Source organism: Osmerus eperlanus, chromosome 5, assembly GCF_963692335.1.
Source record: "Osmerus eperlanus chromosome 5, fOsmEpe2.1, whole genome shotgun sequence".
Taxonomy (NCBI): domain Eukaryota; kingdom Metazoa; phylum Chordata; class Actinopteri; order Osmeriformes; family Osmeridae; genus Osmerus; species Osmerus eperlanus.
This window is the reverse complement of record NC_085022.1, coordinates 23,221,970-23,244,914: the sequence shown is the minus strand read 5'-3', so window position 1 is coordinate 23,244,914 and position 22,945 is coordinate 23,221,970. Positions and strand designations below refer to the sequence as shown.

The 22,945-nt window shown below is 48.7% G+C and overlaps 4 protein-coding genes across 6 annotated transcripts in view; 3 read left to right on the top strand and 1 right to left on the bottom strand.

The window, feature by feature from the left end:
* The window catches only part of hprt1l (hypoxanthine phosphoribosyltransferase 1, like), a 4,654-nt gene extending 1,896 nt beyond the window's left edge, over window positions 1-2,758 (top strand). For both annotated transcript variants that reach the window (XM_062462786.1, XM_062462787.1), the window contains exons 5-9: window positions 94-111; window positions 248-330; window positions 639-685; window positions 1,459-1,535; window positions 2,174-2,758. In XM_062462786.1, coding sequence (XP_062318770.1) covers window positions 94-111; window positions 248-330; window positions 639-685; window positions 1,459-1,535; window positions 2,174-2,221 — 273 coding nt within the window. In that variant the 3' untranslated portion in view covers window positions 2,222-2,758. The remainder of the gene's footprint in view (window positions 1-93; window positions 112-247; window positions 331-638; window positions 686-1,458; window positions 1,536-2,173) is intronic.
* A 216-nt stretch (window positions 2,759-2,974) lies between these two features.
* Window positions 2,975-5,020, top strand: nudt7 (nudix (nucleoside diphosphate linked moiety X)-type motif 7). Its single transcript, XM_062462782.1, has 3 exons — window positions 2,975-3,381; window positions 3,479-3,637; window positions 3,824-5,020. The coding sequence occupies exons 1-3, from the start codon at window positions 3,226-3,228 to the stop codon at window positions 4,172-4,174; spliced, it is 666 nt and encodes a 221-aa protein (XP_062318766.1). The 5' UTR covers window positions 2,975-3,225; the 3' UTR covers window positions 4,175-5,020.
* A 1,633-nt stretch (window positions 5,021-6,653) lies between these two features.
* LOC134021690 (nuclear factor of activated T-cells 5-like) lies at window positions 6,654-20,908 on the bottom strand. 2 transcript variants are annotated; one of them, XM_062462775.1, is made up of 13 exons: window positions 20,830-20,908; window positions 20,588-20,706; window positions 16,954-17,067; window positions 13,948-14,524; window positions 13,651-13,834; window positions 13,358-13,548; window positions 13,098-13,270; window positions 12,741-12,875; window positions 12,227-12,279; window positions 12,001-12,133; window positions 11,309-11,499; window positions 8,960-11,207; window positions 6,654-8,866 (listed from the first exon to the last, which is right to left on the bottom strand). In XM_062462775.1, exons 2-13 carry the CDS (start codon window positions 20,658-20,660, stop codon window positions 8,538-8,540), a joined length of 4,401 nt encoding a protein of 1,466 aa, XP_062318759.1. In that variant the 5' UTR covers window positions 20,661-20,706; window positions 20,830-20,908; the 3' UTR covers window positions 6,654-8,537. The 2 variants fall into 2 exon arrangements, with proteins under 2 accessions (XP_062318759.1, XP_062318758.1); XM_062462774.1 differs by having other exon boundaries at window positions 20,588-20,884.
* Window positions 20,909-21,320: 412 nt separating this feature from the next.
* The window catches only part of wwox (WW domain containing oxidoreductase), a 75,943-nt gene continuing 74,318 nt past the window's right edge, over window positions 21,321-22,945 (top strand). Inside the window, exons 1-4 of the mRNA XM_062462781.1 lie at window positions 21,321-21,533; window positions 21,746-21,810; window positions 21,929-21,986; window positions 22,359-22,528. Coding sequence (XP_062318765.1) covers window positions 21,427-21,533; window positions 21,746-21,810; window positions 21,929-21,986; window positions 22,359-22,528 — 400 coding nt within the window. The 5' untranslated portion in view covers window positions 21,321-21,426. The remainder of the gene's footprint in view (window positions 21,534-21,745; window positions 21,811-21,928; window positions 21,987-22,358; window positions 22,529-22,945) is intronic.

Below are 22,945 nucleotides of genomic sequence, written 5' to 3'. Positions count from 1 at the left end.
GTCCCAGGAGTTTTCTGTTTGTGTCTCATGGCTTTTAGATGTTTTATTGAGTATTGATCCTTTCTCTCTGTCTCTCTGCCCATTTCTTCACAGAATATTTTGATAGTTGAGGTAAGACCTGAACCTATGGTCCTTGCTAACACATTAAACCCGGGGGCAGGGGTGGTTGGGAAAAGCAGCCCTTTTGCTTCACCCACAGGCTTTCATCTAAATGGCAGCCATCTTGTGTGTTTCCTTTCCCCTGTAGGACATTGTGGAGACTGGGAGGACGATGCAGACTCTGCTTGCACTGCTCGCTCAATATAATCCAAAGATGGTTAAAGTAGTTAGGTAAGAACCAGCTGACACATACTGCACATCACAGGTCTGTTTGGGCCTAAAACACTCAAGTGCTTCAGCCCCAAGCATCTCCCTGCTCCTCTCCAAGCACACCGGCTTCCCTTCCACTCACCTCTAAAACTGATTGAGATGTTACGTGACTGAGAGCAGCTTAAGAGTTAATCTACCACACAGACATCCCTGTTGGGTGAAAGTGATTCTCTGAGCTGAGGCTGAAAATGAGGCTGTGAGGAAGGTGATTTCAAGAAAATCTAATGGACGCAGTGAGTGCTAAGTGTTTTCTGTCTCTGTTGTGACAGCCTTCTTGTGAAGAGAACACCAAAGAGCTCAGGGTACAGGCCTGACTGTGAGTATGACCCTTCATCACACTGTTCTGTTATTCCACCACTGGAAAGAGATCCAGTCTTTGAAAGGATGTTTGTAGTTGGGAGTATTACATACAGTTGTGTTTTCACATGAGATTAACCCACATAATCTGACAATCTGCTTGGTGTAGAAGGACACCGTACTGCAGTCTAGTACACACGTTCTGACCCGCACACTGAAACTGCTAGCGGTTATGTAATGCTTTTAGGTTGGTCTTGGATAATCTCTTAAAGGTTGTACCCCGTCAGACCACCTGGTGTGTGTGTGTCAGACCACCTGGTGTGTGTTGACCTGCTCTACAGGAGCAGGTCCCGACAGAAATTCATAGTTAAAAGCCTATCAGGATGCACAGTGGTGTTACATAACAACACTGATGCATTAAGAGATGCTCTGTCTGTCATCATCAGTTGGACATGGTGAATGCTGGGATATTTTACATGTCAATTTACATTGACATTTTTAGTCATTTAGCAGACGCTCTTATCCAGAGCGACTTACAGTAAGTACAGGGACATTCCCCCGAGGCAAGTAGGGTGAAGTGCCTTGCCCAAGGACACAACGTCATTTTGCACGGCAGGGAATCGAACTGACAACCTTCAGATGACTAGCCCGATTCCCTAACCGCTCAGCCACCTGAATCCCGCATATCCTTGAAACTCAGTTCTTAGCATGACTATTAGACAGATTTAGCATAGCCTAATCATACATGCCGTGTGTGTGTTGTGTGTGGCTGTCACTGTGCTTCTTTCTCAGACATCGGGTTCGAGGTCCCTGATGCCTTCCTGGTCGGCTACGCTTTGGATTACAACGAGTACTTTAGAGACCTCAGTGTGAGTAGGCTGGATCTCCCTGTTCCTGACAATCTCTCTCTCTCTCTCTCTCTCTCTCTCTCTCTCTCTCTCTCTCTCTCTCTCTCTCTCTCTCTCTCTCTCTCTCTCTCTCTCTCTCTCTCTCTCTCTCTCTCTCTCTCTCTCTCTCTCTCTCTACTGTATCTCTCTCTAATGTATCTCTCTCTAATGTATCTCTCCCTACTGTATCTCTCTGCTGACAACCAGAGGTGGGAAGTTAAGTAGTATTTTCTGGTACTCTGCTGTTTTACACAAATATCTGTACTTTCTACTTCTTAAATTTTCAAGCCAGGCTCGTAATTTCAGTTTTAATCTGCATTGGTGGCATATTATTAGTCATTATATCCTGGCTATCAAAGGCAACAATGAGAATGGTTTTTTTTTTTTTTTTTTTAAGATTTTGAAAAAAAGATTTTTAAATCTGACCAAAAAGTTGAGTCAGATTGGTGTTGTACTGGTGGAAAAAAAAAGAGAAAAAAGGTTGAACAAATATTTTCGAAAAAAATATTTCCCCAAAACAGTTTTAAAAAGTTAAAAACATCGTTGATGAGTACTTGATCTCTGACAACTCTCTTTACTCTTTACTGTGTCTGTTGGTCTCTTTCTACTTGTCTCTGCAGCACATCTGTGTTCTGAATGAGCAGGCCAAGGAGAAGTACCGTGTGTGACGGGAGACCAGGACACTGGGACTTCCCTCAGCTTCCTGGGGCTGAATCATATTGACATCTTTACATTCATATTTACATGAGAAGCCTCCAAAATAAGAACACATGGAATGTTTGTTCACTTTATAAAATCAAATATGGGACGACTTGAAGTTTAAGTTAGATGGTATTTAGAGTTTTTTCTGCTGTTTTAATTTATTACAGCTTTGTTTGATTCTGTAAATTGAAATTGAAATTATGCCTGTGAGATTGTCTGATTTGTGTTATTGATATATATTCATTGTTTTTGCTACTTCTAATATTCAATATTCCACAGGTTTTCAGTTCTGTATGTTTAAGAATTTCTCAGTTAAGTGCCAGTACAATATATGTACGTACTGTGTTGGAACTAAGCTATGCTGTTTCCCTCCTTGTTCTGTATGCCATGCAATGACTGACTTGGAATGTACTGTAACATATTTATTTAATATTTAAAGCTTAGAAGTTAAAGATGTTTTCTCTAATTAGAAATGTACAGCAATAATAAATGTATTATTGTTACATCATTGGCGTTTTTTTTAATGCGACACCATGAGGTCATAACCTTCACGACACTCATAACAATTTGTTTAAGGGCAGATGATAATCCCAAAACCGGATGGCTGCAAAAGGGATGATGGTCTGATCTCTGGTCTAATTCTCCTCGCCAACGTTCTGACTTTTGTAACTTCCGCCTTAACCGTCCTTTGGGTACATTCGATGTAGACACAACCGCGATGCCATGACGCCTACTGGTGGGACCTGTCGCTGCAAAACGCGGAAGCTAAAGTAGATAATCTACCATTCGTAGTTAAACAAATAGAAATATGGTTAGCTCCTCATTGACGTATAGATCAAGGATACAGTACACAATGTACCGTATATAATAGTTGTATTCTGGTCGAGTGAAGGTCGCGATACAACGTTTGTTTTGGCATCCCTAAGGTCTTTCAATTAAGTATTCTCACTTTGGCTAGACGAGCAAGAGAATGGACATTAAAGAAAAAACGATTACCATATTGAAACGATATGAAATCGGGAGCAAATATTCATATTTGCCGGTTCTGCCCAAAGCGGCTGTGTTGATACCCCTCTTCCAGAGAGATGGAGAACTACACGTGTTGATGACACTTCGTTCTTTAGAGGTCAGCATGATAGATACCTTACTCTGTGTGTCTGGATGTGTTTATTTGTGCATACCATTCCTCAGCCAAGACAATGAATCGCCCTCTTTTGCTGCAGCTGAGGAGCAATGCCGGCGAAGTGTGTTTTCCGGGGGGTAAGCGGGATCCCGGCGACCGAGATGACGTGGCCACCGCTTTGAGGGAGGCAGAGGAGGAGCTAGGTCTCCCACCTGACCAGGTGGAGGTAGTCTGCTCACTGTTCCCTGTGATGAACCAGGTACAGATGTAGTCTGCTCACTGTTCCCTGTGATGAACCAGGTACAGATGTTGACAGCTTGTTAGCACACACACTTATTTGAAGGATGCTCACAGGCTATTTAGAATGATATTGATGTTCCGGTAATTCACGTTCACCAATCATATGGTTTTGTTCAGAAGTCTCCCCTATCTCCTCCCCCTGCAGAGGGGTCTTCTGGTTGTCCCGGTGGTGGGCTTCATAGACGAGTCGTTTGCCCCTCGTCCAAACCCGGCGGAGGTCAGTGCCGTGTTCACAGTCCCTCTGGAGTTCTTCACCAAAGCGGGGGCCCACTCTGCCTACAACCCCACTGGCCTGAGCACCCCGCTGCACAGCTTCCTGTACCAGGACCCCAAGTCTGGCATCTCCTACCAGGTGTGGGGCCTCACCGCGATGCTGGCCATCCTGGTGGCCAGCCTGGCCCTCCAGAACAAGCCAGAATTTGATGCGGGGTTTGACTCTGACAACCCAATAACTTTCTTCCAACATAATCTGAACAAGAGGATCAATAAACTATGATTATTTTCTGTTTTTCCTGGATGTAAGCATAGTGGTTCTGCCTACAACCTAAAGACGAATGCATGCTTATATCTAGTATCCCTCCTAAACTTGAAGCTATTTTTGGCCTGTCTTGCACAAATTCCCAGTTAAGGGTTCTTACTGATTCTATTCTCTTTAACTGACATACTTACACATTTTAAAGTCTCATCATTAGTCATTATGCATTTTTTTCTATATATAATCAAATCAGGTTTTACATATTTAGAAGATTTAGAAAAAACTTCTGATATAAATAAGAATATATATATATATATACTGTATATTTTTAAAGCAGCAAAATACGTTGATATCTTTATTAATTGTTAAATGTAGCAGCAGGATTACAGAAATATAATATACAAATGTCCAGACAAAGGCAAAATACACCATATAGCCAAACGTATGTGGACATATGACTAACACCTATATGAGCTTGTTGGACATCCCACTCCAAAACCATGGACATTAATATGCAGTTGGGATACATCATGTTCCATCTAACATCATCTGCAAGCCAGGTCTAATCACCCAACATCAGTGCCCAACCTCCTTAATGCTCTGGTAGCTGAATGGAAGCTCTTCCCACATCAATATTCCAATATGTATTGGAAAGCCTTCCCAGAAAAGTGAAGGCAGTTATAGAAACCAACTCCATATTAATGGAGTGGTTTAGGAATGAGGAGTTCAATAAGCACATGTCTGTGTACTGAGCAGTGTCTACATACTATCTGCTATGTATTGTACATGTTCATATGTGTCATGAAGGGATGTTCCTAGATGGAGGTTTCTCCAGGTTGGATAATAAAGCCTGGTCTCCAGACATCGGTCCACTGCTGCCCTCTGATGCAGACGAGTGAGAGAGCAGATATCACCCTGAAAGCTCACGCTGATGGCGACAAGAAGGGTCAACTATGTTTCTCTAGTCATGCTTTTCCACGAGCAACGATAGTGGAGAACAACTAGCACATCCACACCCTCTTTCTTCCCTTTTCCCTTAAATCTCAAGAGGCAGACACCGAGACAGCTGACATGGTTGATGGCGGTTCTTTGTTGACAGGTTTCCAACCCCCTGAGGGAGGAAGTCTTTACCTGTCCCAACACACAGGTGGTTTACCTGTCCCAACACACAGGTGGTTTACCTGTCCCAACACACAGGTGGTTTACCTGTCCCAACACACAGGTGGTTTACCTGTCCCAACACACAGGTGGTTTACCTGTCCCAACACACAGGTGGTTTACCTGTCCCAACACACAGGTGGTTTACCTGTCCCAACACACAGGTGGTTTACCTGTCCCAACACACAGGTGGTTTACCTGTCCCAACACACAGGTGGTTTACCTGTCCCAACACACAGGTGGTTTACCTGTCCCAACACACAGGTGGTTTACCTGTCCCAACACACAGGTGGTCGCTGGGTTCAAACTTGGGGTCATGGACTAGGCAGGTTAAGATTTATGCTAGGTAGGCAACAGCTAGGCAGGTTGGGATAGACATGACAGGGGTTAGGTAGGTATGGAGTTGGTAGGTCAGGGGTTAGGCAAGCTAAGGTTGTGAAGCTCTACAACACTAAAGACAGCAATGACAGACATTAACTTACACAGCAATGGTTTAGTCATCAAGGCACAAAAAGTTCTGCTGAAAGCAAAACCAACAACTCCAAGACACCCCTGCAGTATACTTCACATTTAAATACACATTTGTATATTTACATAACAAAGACAGAACATACGTGTGCCATTATGCAATCAAAAACATTTTCGGATGGTAGTTAAATATAGAAGTTGCCATTTGAGCTGACGTTGATCTCAACTGTCATTTTTGTACGGTTTAAACATGAAACTAGACATCACTATCATAACAAGACCAAGTATTTTACAGGTGTATAACATTGAAATGTTTCGTCTGCTCTTCTGAATTGGTCCAGCGACAGACACACTATGAGGTAACATTCACGAGACTTGACGTCAGCGGCAACATGTCTGGGTTGGTATGGCTTCCAGAGTCTCTGGCTCCACGATGCTAGCCTGGCTTCCAGAGTCTCTGGCTCCACGATGCTAGCCTGGCTTCCAGAGTCTCTGGCTCCACGATGCTAGCCTGGCTTCCAGAGTCTCTGGCTCCACGATGCTAGCCTGGCTTCCAGAGTCTCTGGCTCCACGATGCTAGCCTGGCTTCCAGAGTCTCTGGCTCCACGATGCTAGCCTGGCTTCCAGAGTCTCTGGCTCCACGATGCTAGCCTGGCTTCCAGAGTCTCTGGCTCCACGATGCTAGCCTGGCTTCCAGAGTCTCTGGCTCCACGATGCTAGCCTTCTGCTGAGCTTCCTCAGGAGATGGGATGAGGACATCACTGGTGAGCACCACAGAGCTCTGGTCTGGAGAATGTCCACAGGCTTTACATGGCTGTCAGCTTCCACACACTTTAGTTAACTTACAAAGTTATAACTATACTGTATTATAATATTTTGTGGGGGGGGGGGGGGGGGGGATTATGAATTCTTTGTTTTCTGCTCCTTTACTAAAAGAAGGACGGACGCAAGCACGGGCAGACCCTGAGAGCCTTGATCCCAGAGATACACAGCACAGGCTAAACATCACTATGTTACTATGGGGATGGGAAAACCTTCCACAGATATCAGAATGATCCGAGTCACTATCATATTTGGTCCCCATGTCCCCGGTATGAATAGTAATAACTGTGCCACATATTTCAGTCATATAAAAATATTTGACTTATGGATATAAAATTCAAAATCAGATTGTTCCTGCACCTGCAGGACATGTAAATATGATGATGTAAACAATGTAAATGACATGGTCATCATAACGTCTGGAATGACGTTGGTGTGTGATGATGTCACAGCTGCATGTGTACCCAAGAACACTATGCATCACCCCAGTAAAACATCTCACATCGAAATAATATTGGAAATAATGATTGGATGAAAAGACATGACAAAATACATCTGTCTCAGACATTCATGGTTCTTAAAAGTTTTGTACTTCTTACAAAAAACATAATGTCAATTATCCATGACATAGCTGCATTATGAGTAAACAACAGAAGCTATGTGAGATAGAAACTTTGGTGTGACTGACTGACTGACAGCCCTGACTGACTGACAGCCCTGACTGACTGTATGTCTGTCAACTGTCACTGTTAAGCTCAACTCTACAATCGCCGGTGCCCAAACTGACTGTCTGTACCTCAACCCATCCATCAATACTCCTCCCAAAACAACACAGCTCAGTACTCGCCTGAAGATGATGCCCACTACTAATTGATATAAACTGTTAGTATAAATACCACTCCTGTACATAGCACCATAGATAACATGTAACACAAACACACACTATCTATTCATTATTTCTAGATGTTTTGTGAGCATGTGAAGCACATGTGTTTAACAGTGAACACAAACAATCATTACAAAATGTCTGGAAGATGACTTAAAAATATAGTGACATAAAAAATGTTATATGTTGGAAATATATAACTTTACAACAATGTTGTTAAAAGGGACGTTAAAAAGTACAGATGTGCTGGGTGACGAGGGAGAAGGACATCAGGAGAAGATGGTTAAACAAGACAAGTTTATAAAGTGCTTAAGATACGATGTTTGTAAACCCTCCCCGGATCTCCGCCTCACGTGGGACCAGGGCCCCATCCTCGTCTACTGGAACAGATCATGCCCATCTTCAAGACAGAAAGAGCGCTTTATGGGCGTAACCATGGAAATCTCTCCTGAAAACTTTTACGGTTAGGTGCAAGCAGAAGTTACAGGTCACACACACACCACCAATGGGACGGCGACACACTCCCTACTTCCTTGTCTGACTCTAGCTGTGTTTTATCTAGAAGAGAGGGTTCTACCTCTGGCAGTGAACATTACCCGTCTCTCCCTCCACCTCCATCTCCTCAGCTTTCCTCCACCACTCTCTCATCTCATCTCGTAAGTGCTAAATGTTGTCCAAGTATGTGGTTTCTCCCTCAATGTCCCCATTCTCCCACCCTCCTGATTTCATCGCTCCTTCCCTTCTACTCCCTTTTCTAAATATCCCCTCCTCCTCTTGGGCCCCAGAAGTCTGTTTGGAGTCAAACCCACCCAGATGATAATGGATGCAGAGCAGTTATCACTGATAAGATCAAAGAGAAGCTCCTGAAAGAGGAGCTCAACTCACCAAAATATGAATGTGTTTCCCTTCAAACATTGTCTAAATATGAACTGTTGACATCTCGTGGTTCAAGGGACTTGATTCTTCGTATGTTCTGTCTTTGTGTATTATATCTCATCTCAGGAAGCTAGTCCCTGTCCTGCTTCAGCGACTCCTTGATCTCCATGGTGATCACTGGTCCTGGAAGCTTTCTAGCAGGTCTTGTATTTTCTCCATGGTCTGGCAGGTCGTCATGGACGTCTGCATCGGGTTCTGCAGGTTAGTCTGCATCGGAGTGGACCGACTGCTTTCAAGAGTTGCTTGTATATTGGTCTGCATTGGGGTCTGTGAGTTTGTATGCATTGCTGTCTGAAGGGTCTGCAGGCTGCTTTCCATGCTGGTGAGCATGGACGTGTGCATGGTGTTATGGAGGTTGGTCTGCATGGGAGCAGCCTGGGACAGAGGGGGGGCCAGGATGGGCTGGCCAGCGGGGCCAGGGGAGCTCAGCAGCTGGGAGGAATCTAAGGAGGGAGAGATAAGGACAACATTCAACATTCGGTACCTATAGGAATAGTGCAATATTTTACACATGGCTGGGTACACCAGGGACTTACCATTCTGTATGCCAAACACAAACACGTTGGGTTGTCCCTGCGTGGTCATGTCTCCCTCTGTCTGGAACAGCTGCTCTGGGGGGCGCTGGCCCGGAGTGCTGGAGGCCACCTGCAGCTCCACCATGCTGCCCTGCACCACAAAGATGGTCGTGGCTGTCGCAGCCGGATCTGCGCCCCCCACGTCCGGTCCTCCCAGGGTGCCCGCCAGGCCAGACAGAGAGGCCTGGGGCAGGAACAGCTCCACCTGCTGGCTGACAGGGGCACTGCTGGAACTCGACCCTACTTGCATGGGCTGCTGCTCTTGGAACAGGACCCGTGGAGGACCCTCTCTGGAGGCAGGGTGGCCCTCTGTGGAGCTCTGCTCCTGGAAGGACATAGGCTCGGCCGGGTCTGGCTGGGGAGCCCCAACCATGGTCTGGGAAAATAGCAGAGGGGAGGGGTCCTGGGGGCAGGGGGCGGCACAGGCTTGACTCTGGGCACTGAACAGGAGAGCCTCCGGGTTAAGGGATGCGGTGCAGAGGAGCAGGCCAGCCTGCTGAGTCTGAGACAGTGTGCTCCTCTGGGAGGTGCTGGGGAGACTCTGGAACATGGGGTTCGGTGAAGCCAGGGACTGTTGCTGGTCCATAGGGGTTCCGAGCTGCTCCAGGGTCAGCTGGGCCTGGAACACGGGCTGGGGGGTGCCACCGGATGTCTCCATGGAGGAGAGGAAGGAGAGCTGCGGCTGCTGGCTGTCCTGCGGGGTTGTGAGGCTAGCAGACAGAGCACCTGGAGACAGAAACAGCGTAGGGCCTGCGGGCTGCTGCTCGGTGCCGAGCCCAGAGCCGGTCAGAACGGTGAGCGTGTTCTGGAGGAGGGTGTTCTGCATCTGCTGCGGAGGACTTTGGGTCTCTGACTGGTGTCGCGGGGACTGGAACAGCTGTTGGGGGGGCGAGGTGTGGGAGGGGGGCTGTTGAGGGAAGCTGGTCTGGATGGTGAGCATCTCCCCAGATGGCTGGGCAGGAGCTCCAGGGTGGAGCAGCTCAGACTGCAGGTGCTGCTGAAGGTTCCCCAGCGCCTGGTTCTGCTGAAGGTTCCCCAGCGCCTGGTTCTGCTGAAGGTTCCCCAGCGCCTGGTTCTGCTGAAGGTTCCCCAGTGTCTGGTTCTGCTGAAGGTTCCCCAGTGCCTGGTTCTGCTGAAGGTTCCCCAGTGCCTGGTTCTGCTGAAGGTTCTCCATCATCCTCAGATGTCGCTGCTCCTGAGGCTGCATGAGGAGCTGCTGCCTCAGGTGTATGTTGCCAAGAACTTGCTGCTGCTGTTGTTGTAAGTGCTGCTGTTGTTGTTGCTCAATTTGTTGCTGCTGTTGAATATTGTCCATGATCTGTTGTTGTTGCTGCAGGTGTTGTTGTTGCAAGTGTTGTTGCTGCTGATGTTCCTGTATCTGTTGATGCTGTTGGAGGTTGTCCATGATCTGTTGCTGTTGTAGTTGCTGTTGCAATTGTTGTTGATGCTGTTGTAACTGTTGTTGTTGTAACTGTTGTTGTTGTTGATGTTGTTGTTGTTGATGTTGTTGTTGTTGATGTTGTTGTAATTGTCGCTGTTGTTGATGCTGTTGTTGATGCTGTTGCTGTTGTAACTGTTGCTGTTGTAATTGCTGTTGTAACTGTTGCTGTTGATGCATCTGTTGTTGCTGCTGTTGCTGCTGTTGCTGCTGTTGCTGCTGCTGCTGCTGCTGTTGGAGCTGCTGCTGTGTGGCTAGCTGGCTGTCGTTGGTCCCTAAACGCAGGCTGTTCATGTTCTCCTGCACATGTAGCTGCAGGGCCTCAGATGAGGCCGTAGGGCTAAACAGCACCGAGCTCAGGACCTGCTGGACCAGCCGGCTGCTGCTGCTCACCTCCAGCTGGGGGAACATGGATACCTGCTGCGGCTGGGGAGGCATGTCCACCACCATCCCTCCTGCACTGGGACCAGTGCTGGACGCCTGCTGGGAGAAGCTTTCCTGGGGATCTCGGAGGAACTGCTGGGGTACCTCTGGGGGTACAGGGGGGATGCTGGTGTCTCCTGACACAGGAAAGGACGGTGTGGAGGGGATGTCCTGCTTCTGGAGGGTGCTTAGAGGCTCCAGGGGAGGGAAGACAGGAGCCTGCTGGAGCCCCAGGCCTGCATCCCCTGGCTGCAGAGGCCTGGGGCCGGGGAAGGACTCTGTGTCTGGGAGGGTACTGGAGCTCAGGGTTAGAGTTTGTTGGACCGAGGCCAGAGGATCTGGGGAGGGCTGATGAGCAAGACAAGTTGATCAGTTAGAGACAATTATACAATAAATAATACAATAAAACAAGTGACTCCTATGAAGTGAATACATATAACCTGCAATACCTGGGATATCTTGAAACCAACAGTGGGTGTGGGGTTACTGGAGACCTCCATAGGTGTGACATCCTGCCGTTTGGAGGGCTGTGTGGGGGAGGCGCGCTCAGCCACTGGATGTTTGATCTCTTCTTCAAACAGGCAGGTTTGGAGCAGGGAGGCCCCCTCCGTCTTCAGAGGCAGCTCCAGGGAACACTTCACTGCCCCACGGAGCAGACACAACACAGGGAGGATGAGAGCTGGAGCATGACAGCAAGGTGGACGCACAGGGACAGCACCTACAGCTGTCACAGCTCTCGTTAAAAGATAACTTTGAAATTGTTGGAAAAACCATTTACTTGCCTGCACCAATGCCAACACAAAGTCCTGAAGATACATTTAGCTGGTCGCTACACCAAGTCGTAACCAATTCCAGTGTTCCCCCCTCTCCACAGTTCCCCCCTCTCCACAGTTCCCCCCTCTCCACTGTTCCCCCCTCGCCACTGTTCCCCCCTCGCCACTGTTCCCCCCTCGCCACTGTTCTCCCCTCTCCACTGTTCTCCCCTCTCCACTGTTCTCCCCTCTCCACTGTTCCCCCCTCTCCACTGTTCTCCCCTCTCCACTGTTCTCCCCTCTCCACTGTTCTCCCCTCTCCACTGTTCTCCCCTCTCCACAGTTCCCCCCTCTCCACCCCTCTGTGCCAGAGCCTGCTGAAGACATACCAGGCTCAGGTGTGTAGGTGAAGGGCTGAGCGTCATGTGATCTGCCAGCATTGGTCACTATGTAGATCAGCGCAGAGACGGGTGAGGTGATGGACCGGTCACGGTAGGGTGGCACTTTTACAATCACGTGATTCTGGGAGGACCAATCATAGGTTCAGAGAGATGTTTAAGGACACTGTGTGTGTGAATGAGTATAGAGCATTGGGATGTAAGTTAGTGAGTTTACCTGGTGAAACAGCTCCATATCGATCTCTGCCTCAGCTTGCCATGAGTTGTCATCTAGGGAACGAGTGAGGTGAGAGACAGAGTGAAAATCCCAAGAGATCATGGATTCCATGGGAGGGTTAAGGCCGAATTATACTACTCCGACTCCGTTACGGACAGACAGACAAACAGAGTCGGACGTATTTGTTGAATTTATAGTACTCCGAAGGCTGTGGGTGCTGAAAACAATTCACCGCCAGAAAAGGAGGTGGAGCAACGTTTTTGAAGCCTGCCACATGACGTCTTTGTGTGTGGAACCAATTGCGGACCAATCACAGCCAAGGGGTATCCGTAAAATGAGGGTGTAGTGGACAGATAGTCAGGAAAATCAGGAGGTGCACGTAGAGTTCTCCGAGGGGCTCAGAGAGGGCGTTCCACATCGGAGAGGGCGTTCCCTGTGTCCGTCTCCGTGAAAACCTAGTAGTATATTTCGGCCTTTAGGGTTGGGTTAGGGTTAGGTTAGGGGAGGACCTCACCTGCAGGAGTCTCTTGGAACACCACTTTGGTTCCTTTGAGGAAGTTCTTCCCTATGATGAACACTTCTTCTCCTCCTGATGCAGGGCAGCTATGCAGACTCTTCTTTAGGATCTCTGGCACCCCTGCAGGCTGGGCTGATCAAGAACAAGAGCCAACACAGTAAAGCTGGGCCTGACATTCCGGTGCAAGAACCAACAGGAGAGCAGTTCTCTAGGACAAAGCCATGAGCTACAACAATCCTGAATAACAAATCCTACTGCATTTAACAAAGAACTCTGCACACAAATAAACACAATAATATATTATTTTATTCTCTCAAATTGGGACGGTGGTTGTGTTTGAAGTGTCTCACTCACTGCACAGGATAGGTGAGGAGGTGGTCTGGAGCGTGAACACAGAGTCGTTGGGCTGGGGGACGTTGACCCTGAAGGCCAGCCTGGCGCGAGTGCTCTTCTTCTTGGATCCGGCAACGCCAATGCGGGCTTCCACATCCGCGTTGCGCAGCTTCAGGATGCCCACGCAGTCCACCCTGGAGACAGACAGCATGCTCTGAGACCTGGGCTACGATGGGCGCACACACACTGAGAACCATCCGTTCTAGATGGGAGAGTCTTACGCCAGCGTCATGTCACCGCTGGGCTCCAGAGGCACCTCGATGACAGTGGTGCCCTCCACATCCACCTCCTGGCAGACGGTGGTATTGCGCCCCGTCACCCTACATGCCTGGTAGAAGCCGTGAGGGCGCACTCGCCCTGTGTCATTGGCCACGAACACCTGCAGCACCACAGGCTCACTCACCCCCTCCAGCTACACACACACACACACACACAATAGTATAACATTAAGATAACTCTTCCAAGAGGGTCCTGGTGGTCTTAACGTCTGTGTCACTGCGAATGTGTCACTCACCTTGACGGTGGGGAAGCCCTGCTGAGTGCGGTCTTTGACAGAGCCACGGCTGCCCTCCGTCAGGTAGCGGGCACGGTGCTGTGTCTCCGGCTGCACCAGGATCTTCAGCTCCTTCCCATCATGCCTCTGGGGGTGCTGAGCTGACAGCAGGCCGCCCTTCAGCAGGCTACCCGCCTCCACAGAGCTGCATAGCCAATCACAGGCGGTGATTACTGTCAGTTTTAGACACACATTCAACAGTGATACAGGGGGGGTTAGGTGCTGCTGGGGGAGTGGCTAACTTTAGGCTCCACCCACCTGGCCTTCGAGCCGCCCTTATCTGACCCCAGCTGCGAGAGCACGAAGTGCGGACCCTTGGCGCTGTCGGCATCAAACACGTCCATGCTGTCCTCGACGGCGGGGCGGCGTGGCCCTGGGCGCTGGCGCGGTGTGCGCTTGCGGGACTTGCGTGGCACCTCTGTGTTGTCATTGTAGGAGGAGGAGCTTAGCAGGCTGAAGTTGGAGGCGGAGTCGTCGGCCCAGATGCTGCTACTGTGCTCCGAGTCTGCTCCGGGGAGGGCCGCGGGTGCAGCCTCCTGACACGACATCTGGCTGTTGTCCAGCAGGTCCTCCGGCGGGGGGGAGATGCTCAGCACCGGACGCCGCTTAGATGGTGTGGTCTGGGGCTGGACGACTGCCCCCGGTCCAGACTCTCCTCCTCCCACAGGGCTGGACCCACAGCCCCCTGCTAGAGCAGACAAGGGCCCCTCCACAACCTGCCTCTCTGGGGCTGTGCTGGCCTCTGCCTGGTGCTGGGGGGGCTCTGGGCCTGAGGTAGAGGAGCTGGAGGAGGGGCCGGAGCCAGGGCCTCCTGAGGCCAGGGAGGAGGAGGCATCTGCAGTGTTGGTGGAGAACAGCGTTAGAACCCATGTCCATCAGGGGGCAGGCTAGCAGTCCCATTCAAGCAGCTGAATTTGTGCATGATTTCTCCAGATTTGCCCTCTTCCCAACTCTAAATTCAGCAGTATCAGTGTGCCTGCCCTCACTGCATGCCAGACCTCGTTGTTCAAATGTACTGAAGTTAAAGTTGAGATGGGTAGTATAATATGCCCCGCACTTATTCTTTTTATTTGATTATTTCTTCAACTTTCTCAATCAAAAAACAGACATGCTTTGTTTACAAAAAAACTAAAAACAATAGCAAGCTATAAGTTGTAACATACACATTGCACACATCCAAATCTGGTCCTGGTACAGCCAAATTTGCAAGCTAGTCAAGTAATGCCAAATCAAATGGGGCGGGGCTACAGTAGAATGTGCATACAGTAGTACACAGGTATTTGCGCATGCCAATTGGTAGGATTTGGTTGGGACTGAGCGTAGCCATGGAGACAGAATAAACAAGCCTCTGACCTATGGAGCATAGCACTGCAGACCATAATATGCAGACACGCCCTGCCTCAGAGGGAACTTCCTGCAATACAAATGAGACAGCCGATGAGCAACAGAGGAGCTGATCATTCAAGACTCAACTTGTGTCAATCAGCACGTTGGGTGAATGGGATGCTGAGTTGAAGTAATAGACTAGCTGGTGTCTCTGAATACCATGGTGATCGCTAAGATTGAAGTCTTACAATCGTTTGGCCTCCGTCAGAGGTTAGGAACAGCAAGTCTCCATTGTGAAGAGATGTAGACAGAGGCAGCTGCAGGTCTGTCTTAGTTTGTGACTAAACAGGAAGTGACTGCTCAGAGTCTACTGTAACCCAGAAGACCGCAAACCTTCTTCAAAGCTACCCTGGCCAACATATGTAGACACAACAGCTGTCCAGGACCTGCACACTGGTCTGAGAGCTTGACCTACACGCTGGTCTGAAGAGAGCTGGACCTACACGCTGGTCTGAAGAGAGCTGGACCTACACACTGGTCTGAGAGCTGGACCTACACACTGGTCTGAGAGCTGGACCTACACGCTGGTCTGAGAGCTGGACCTACACACTGGTCTGAGAGCTGGACCTACACGCTGGTCTGAGAGCTGGACCTACACGCTGGTCTGAGAGCTGGACCTACACACTGGTCTGACAGCTGGACCTACACACTGGTCTGAGAGCTGGACCTACACGCTGGTCTGAGAGCTGGACCTACACGCTGGTCTGACAGCTGGACCTACACACTGGTCTGAAGAGAGCTGGACCTACACACTGGTCTGACAGCTGGACCTACACGCTGGTCTGAGAGCTGGACCTACACGCTGGTCTGAGAGCTGGACCTACACGCTGGTCTGAGAGCTGGACCTACACACTGGTCTGAGAGCTGGACCTACACGCTGGTCTGACAGCTGGACCTACACACTGGTCTGAAGAGAGCTGGACCTACACACTGGTCTGACAGCTGGACCTACACGCTGGTCTGAGAGCTGGACCTACACGCTGGTCTGAGAGCTGGACCTACACACTGGTCTGAGAGCTGGACCTACACGCTGGTCTGAGAGCTGGACCTACACGCTGGTCTGAGAGCTGGACCTACACACTGGTCTGAGAGCTGGACCTACACACTGGTCTGAGAGCTGGACCTACACGCTGGTCTGAGAGCTGGACCTACACACTGGTCTGAGAGCTGGACCTACACACTGGTCTGAGAGCTGGACCTACACACTGGTCTGAGAGCTGGACCTACACACTGGTCTGACAGCTGGACCTACACACTGGTCTGAGAGCTGGACCTACACGCTGGTCTGAGAGCTGGACCTACACACTGGTCTGACAGCTGGACCTACACACTGGTCTGAGAGCTGGACCTACACGCTGGTCTGAGAGCTGGACCTACACACTGGTCATAGACGACATAGAGGCAAGATCAAGTCCTTACAACTCTGCTTACTGTACAAGCAGAAATACATCCGGTAAGTTTTTATTCCGTTTAATCTTTCCAGGTGCAGTCAGACAAAGCCTTCTGTATGTTATTAAATGGGATACGCACGTGCATTTATTGAAACGATAAGAAATAGCTCAACAGCAGAGATATTTGCAAACTCTCAAACACAAGGCTTATTAAATTGTTATTTTCAAGTACAATTTCACATTAGTATGTGTAATTGACCCAGTTCAGTCTCCCAGTCCATTCCAGGAGGAAGATATTCTCCTTCAGGCTTCAAGCCAGATGACACTAACGAGGTGGAGCAGTTTCACATTAAGGCTCTTTGGGTCTTTGGTGAGTTGCCCTATTTGTTTTGATAGTGACTAGTCACATTTTGGGATGTTATCACGCTTGATGACAACTAGAGAGCAATGTGGACCTAGACCACCTGACGGAGTAGGAGGGGCTTACCTGCGACCACAGCGGCTGAGGGCGCAGGCCCCGCCTCTCCGCCGCTCGTCTGACTCATGGTGGGCGTGTCTGGCTGCAGCTGGAGCTCTTTAGGCAGGAGGTCATACACGGACTCTGAGGAGGAGGGAGCAGAGGAGGCGGTCAACTGAGGAGGTCATACAAGGACTAAAAGAGAGAGATGAGGATACCTACCACAAACCATGGCTGTCTGGCCAAGCAAACCTAACAAACACCATCCCTTCCAAAAGAACCTCACACCTGCCAATCACTATGACTAGACCAGAATGGTGCGAAATATGCCTGGCAGAGGGTCGGGTGGTTGCTAGGATACATGGCTCCTTGATATGGGTTATAGGGTAAGACAGCATGCTGCTGATGTGGTAATCATCTGATACAGTGGAGACTTAGCAGAACTTAGGGACACAGTCACACATCTCTGACATGGGAAGGGTGGGGCACAGAGAGAGAGAGAGAGAGAGAGAGAGAGAGAGAGAGAGAGAGAGAGAGAGAGAGAGAGAGAGAGAGAGAGAGAGAGAGAGAGAGAGAGAGAGAGATACAGAGAGAGAGAGAGAGACACAGAGAGAGAGAGAGAGAGAGACACAGAGAGAGGGAGATAGAGAGAGAGAAGGAGAAAGAGAAACACTACAAAGTCATCACAGTTCACACAAAGACCTTCTTTGTGCAGTTCTGAAAATAGGCAGTCAAGGGGAAAAGTTAAACCCACTGCTACATGCCCCCCTGTGTGTCTGTCTGTCTGCACTAAACCCATTGTTGCCAACACAAAAACCATGGAAGACCCTTTGGCTAAACTTAACACCAACTGTCGTTACCTAAAGTGTTCTGAGATTGGCCTTAGAATTTCTTAATGTTCCATTTGAATGCAACACATCCATGCCCACATAGTGAAATTATGGCTAACAGACATGATCTTGTATGACCTTCCAAAACCCCCACCTGTCCTGTCATACTTGAGTGTCATAATGGACGGTATTTTTGGCTTTAAGCGCTGCACAGTGTTCATGTCTCAGAGAGCTGCACAGTGTTCCTGTCTCAGAGAGCTGCACAGTGTTCCTGTCTCAGAGAGCTGCACAGTGTTCATGTCTCAGAGAGCTGCACAGTGTTCATGTCTCAGAGAGCTGCACAGTGTTCCTGTCTCAGAGAGCTGCACAGTGTTCATGTCTCAGGGCGCTGCACAGTGTTCATGTCTCAGGGCGCTGCACAGTGTTCCTGTCTCAGGGCGCTGCACAGTGTTCCTGTCTCAGGGCGCTGCACAGTGTTCCTGTCTCAGGGCGCTGCACAGTGTTCATGACTCAGAGAGCTGCACAGTGTTCCTGTCTCAGAGAGCTGCACAGTGTTCCTGTCTCAGGGCGCTGCACAGTGTTCATGTCTCAGGGCGCTGCACAGTGTTCATGTCTCAGGGCGCTGCACAGTGTTCATGTCTCAGGGCGCTGCACAGTGTTCATGTCTCAGGGCGCTGCACAGTGTTCCTGTCTCAGAGAGCTGCACAGTGTTCATGTCTCAGGGCGCTGCACAGTGTTCCTGTCTCAGGGCGCTGCACAGTGTTCATGTCTCAGGGCACTGCACAGTGTTCCTGTCTCAGGGCGCTGCACAGTGTTCATGTCTCAGAGAGCTGCACAGTGTTCCTGTCTCAGGTTGACCATAAATGGGCCGCTGGACACACTTTAAGCATCCAGGCTAAACAGGGGTCTGCCCCCCACCCCAACTCTATGCTGTGGGTATTTGACTATGTGTTAAGTCAACATTTGCAACAGTTCCCACCCTGTTTGCATTGAAATTTGAATCCATCAGAAGGACCAGTGTGATTTAGATGTTTGTTGAGATAGGATGCCTTCTCCACAGCAAGTTGAATTTCATGACCAACTTAATTATCTCACCGCATAGTAATGTTGTTATATTGCCTTTACTAGCTGCCAACTGTCCTGTCTGTATTCTTAGAATCTGACTGGGATTACGCATTAAACTGTGCTGCTGTTACAACAGCCCAAGAAGCTGGAGCCAAGACCAATATAGTCTCTAAGAATGCCAAAGTTGATTTCATTCTTCTGGACTCACGTGTCTGGGCTTGTTCCCCTGTTCACCACGGTCTCCATCCCCTGGTCAAGTGACACCACAGAGGGGCATAGAGCTCCAACTGCTCCCTGTGTCCAGCTGGCAACCCCTGCCTCTAGGGGGTGCTAGGCAGGACTAGCACACACAGCCCAACCCCTGCCTCTAGAGGGTGCTGGGCAGGACCAGCACACACAGTGCTGGTCCTGCTAGTCATGTCAGATCTTCAACCAGAGCCATGGAGAACCCAAGACCTTCTGATCTGGTAACAACCCAAGTTTCAACCTAATTTGAGCCGTGGACTACGCCAGGCCACACCCGCTACCGTGTTAGGCTGTGGCCCAGTGGAGGTGACAGTCCCAGTGGAGGTGACAGTCCCAGTGGAGGTGACAGGCCCAGTGGAGGTGACAGGCCCAGTGGAGGTGACAGTCCCAGTGGAGGTGACAGGCCCAGTGGAGGTGACAGTCCCAGTGGAGGTGACAGTTCATCAGTCGTGTCTAAGCATCGCTGCCCCCTCCTCGCCTAATTACTGGGTTATAAATAGAGGCAGCCTCCAGCAGGAGCATATGGCCAAAGCTGCTACAATGCTGCCACCTCACAACAGCAACCACACAGTTACAGCAAGCAGTCAGCCAGACTGTCATCCAGCACAGCCAGCACAGCCGGTCACACTACAATGCTGCCTCCTCAGCAAACAGCAGCCAGCTAGACAGAGAGGCGGTGGACAATGTGTATTTGTGTGTTTATGTGATTGAGTGAGGTGAGAGGATAGGTCAAGTTCACACCATGTGGGCTATTTTACAGTGTGCCAGCAGCGAAGGCTCTCAGTTCAAAGACCCTGTGCACCTGGGATCTGCATTACCAAACCACGAGGCTGAGATCAGCGAGAGGAGGACAATACGTGAGCCTGTTCTTCTGCTCACAAGAGCAGCTCAGCGTTGGCCGCGAGCCCCCTGCGGACAACGCGTAGCAGCGGAAGCCAGGGGGCGCTCCAACGCTCTTTTTAAATGAGCGAGCTGTTCAAAAGAATATGTTGAGAACCATTTCACACCTTCAACCTTTAACTTTGTTAATGACACTGATGTTCTAGTCTTGCCTACATTAAACGGGTTGATCCGTCCTTCAGACGCACTCCAAACCTCATCATCATTTCACAAGGTCTGCAGCCTATACTATTGCTGTTAGCCTGCCAACATAAACAAATGAATAACACTTGAAAAAGGTAGGCTAATGTATTATTTGTATAACCATCGTCAACTAAAGAGTACTACAACAACGCAATGTGAATAAAACATCCTCGTGGACAGGAAAACAATAACAAAACACACCTCCTTCTGATTATGCTCACGTTGTTAGCTAGTGCCAGCTGTCAGAGGATAGCTAGCTAGCTAGTTTCTCAATCTAATTTACTATCCAGCGTTAGCAACTAGGCTAGTAGATTACAGCTAGCACAAGCTAGCTAGCTCATCAGGCAAAGGCGCCAGGAAATATCATGAAGCAGATCATAGTCAGAAATCACAAGATACAAAATGAAATTTTAACGTCGTCAGAGCTCTTTTAATCTTACCTTTGGAGTAAAGGGATTTGGGAGAATTAAGGTCGATATCTGAGCTGAGAAGGGATATAAAATCAGAGGGCATCGCAGCGCTTCATCGAAGGGAGGGGAAGAGGACACTCTCTTTCAATCTGAAACGCAGTAAGCCAGTTAATATTGCCAATTTAAACTAAAGTAGTGAGGCAACGCCTGAATACATGCTAAATTGTTTATTTCTAAAGCTTAATTGGAGCACTATCAAAACTTTAGCAGACCTAAGGAAGCTTTTCATGTGCCTATCCAGGAGATTCTTCACTTCCATCTAAAAACCCACAGTTGCTGTGTGCGTGCGCTAACGGAACAGCCTTCCCACTGTACAAGGATATCTTTCAGACTCCGCCTACTCACTACACGTTTGTGGGATTTGTAGTCACACAAATCCAAAATACACAGGCTGTGTTAAGTTTAATGTTGTTTTGAAGATGTATACTATATCTTAAACGGGACATTTAGAATTAAATATACCACAGTTATCTTAATGTCAATGTTACCCACAGCTGTTAATGTAGATGGGTATTGCAATATTTTCTAATACCTTCATTTCCCATGGAACACTTCGAAGATGTAGATTAGGTTCACTTGTTTTGTCAGAATCTGGAAATGGACCTTTAATGCCGCGCGGCAGCCTTAGGTGAAAACGTATTCAGGGATATCATGGGCTTGTGGGAGTGCGCGGGAAAACAAAACTATGTATCAACACCGCAAAGGCGGAAGTCTTAGTGCAGGATTACAATTTAATGCTAGTGTTGGGGTTGACACACTAGACTGGCCTGAACAAAAACGATTGACAATAATCCACTCATCTGTTGACCATGGCAGCTCTAAAGTATGCAGGCATGGATGACACCGATAGTGAGGATGAGTTACCCCCCGGGTGGGAAGAGAGGTCCACGAAGGATGGATGGGTATACTTTGCCAAGTAAGCACATATGAATGGCTAGGTTGCGCATCGTCGTTTTGAAACTTTGCTATTCTGTCACAATTTTACCTGGCAAAGTTAAAGCTGTTTAAAGATGATTAGACTGTGAAAACATAACATGCTTTATGATTGACATCTTAAGTATGTGACGAATCTCTCCCCTGCACGCTATATGTCTCTCTATCGCGCTCTCTCTTTTTCTCTTTCCTCAGCCATGACGAAATGAAGACCCAGTGGGAACATCCTAAAACAGGGAAGAAGAAACGTTGTGCTGGAGGTTTGTTTAGTTTCTCTCACAAGCTGGGTCTCCCTCCCTCTCATTCTCCCCCAGTTTTCTTCTCCCCTGTCACAGATAGGCATCCCACAGTTAACTAGGTGCCTCTCTATCTCTCCAGATCTACCATATGGATGGGAGCAGGACACAGATGATAAAGGACAGGTGTTCTATGTTGAGTAAGTAAAGTGTCTTAGGTGTCCTGAATGATTGACTGTACCTACATGTGTAGCCCAGTAGGTAGTTTGGTCTTAAACTGCATGTTTCAGGCATCACATTCTCTCAGACTGAATGTGAGTTGGCTTACCAAGAAAGTCGAGGCTTAGACTACGTGTGTCTGAGTGTGTCTCCATGGTGTGCAGAACATTCTAATGAGTAACACATCCATAAAGTACTCATCTAAAATGTATTACATGTTAGAAACCATTTAGTGATACTTAAAAAGCTAATGTTGTTTGCATTTAACATTGAGCTGTATTGCATCTCTATTAGGCTACAACATCCCACCTCAGTATTTGACACCTTCTCTCTCTTCATCCTCTCTTCCTCAGCCATATCAACAAGCGGACCACTTACTTTGACCCGCGGCAGGCCTTCACTGTGGAGGACGTGGTCGTGAAGCCCAAGCGTTACGATGGCAACACCGCCGCCCTGGAGATCCTGCAGGGTCGTGACCTCTCAGACAAGGTGGTCCTCATAACTGGTGGCAACTCTGGCATCGGTGAGTCGAATGGATGGATGATGTTGAGTTAGGATGGGATGGATGGATGATGTTGAGTTAGGACAGGGTGGATGGATGATGTTGAGTTAGGACAGGGTGGATGGATGATGTTGAGTTAGGACAGGGTGGATGGATGATGTTGAGTTAGGACAGGGTGGATGGATGGATGATGTTGAGTTAGGACAGGGTGGATGGATGGATGATGTTGAGTTAGGACAGGGTGGATGGATGATGTTGAGTTAGGACAGGGTGGATGGAAAGGGTTCGGGGCTCTGGAGCACACTCCTTGATCACTTATATGTGGCCCCCATACCATTTCTGTATTTATTATACAATATAGAAATACAACTGTACGGACATACTGTTTAAAAAAATAATCATACATTTTGCCAGTGCCATCCATCTCTACCAGTGGAG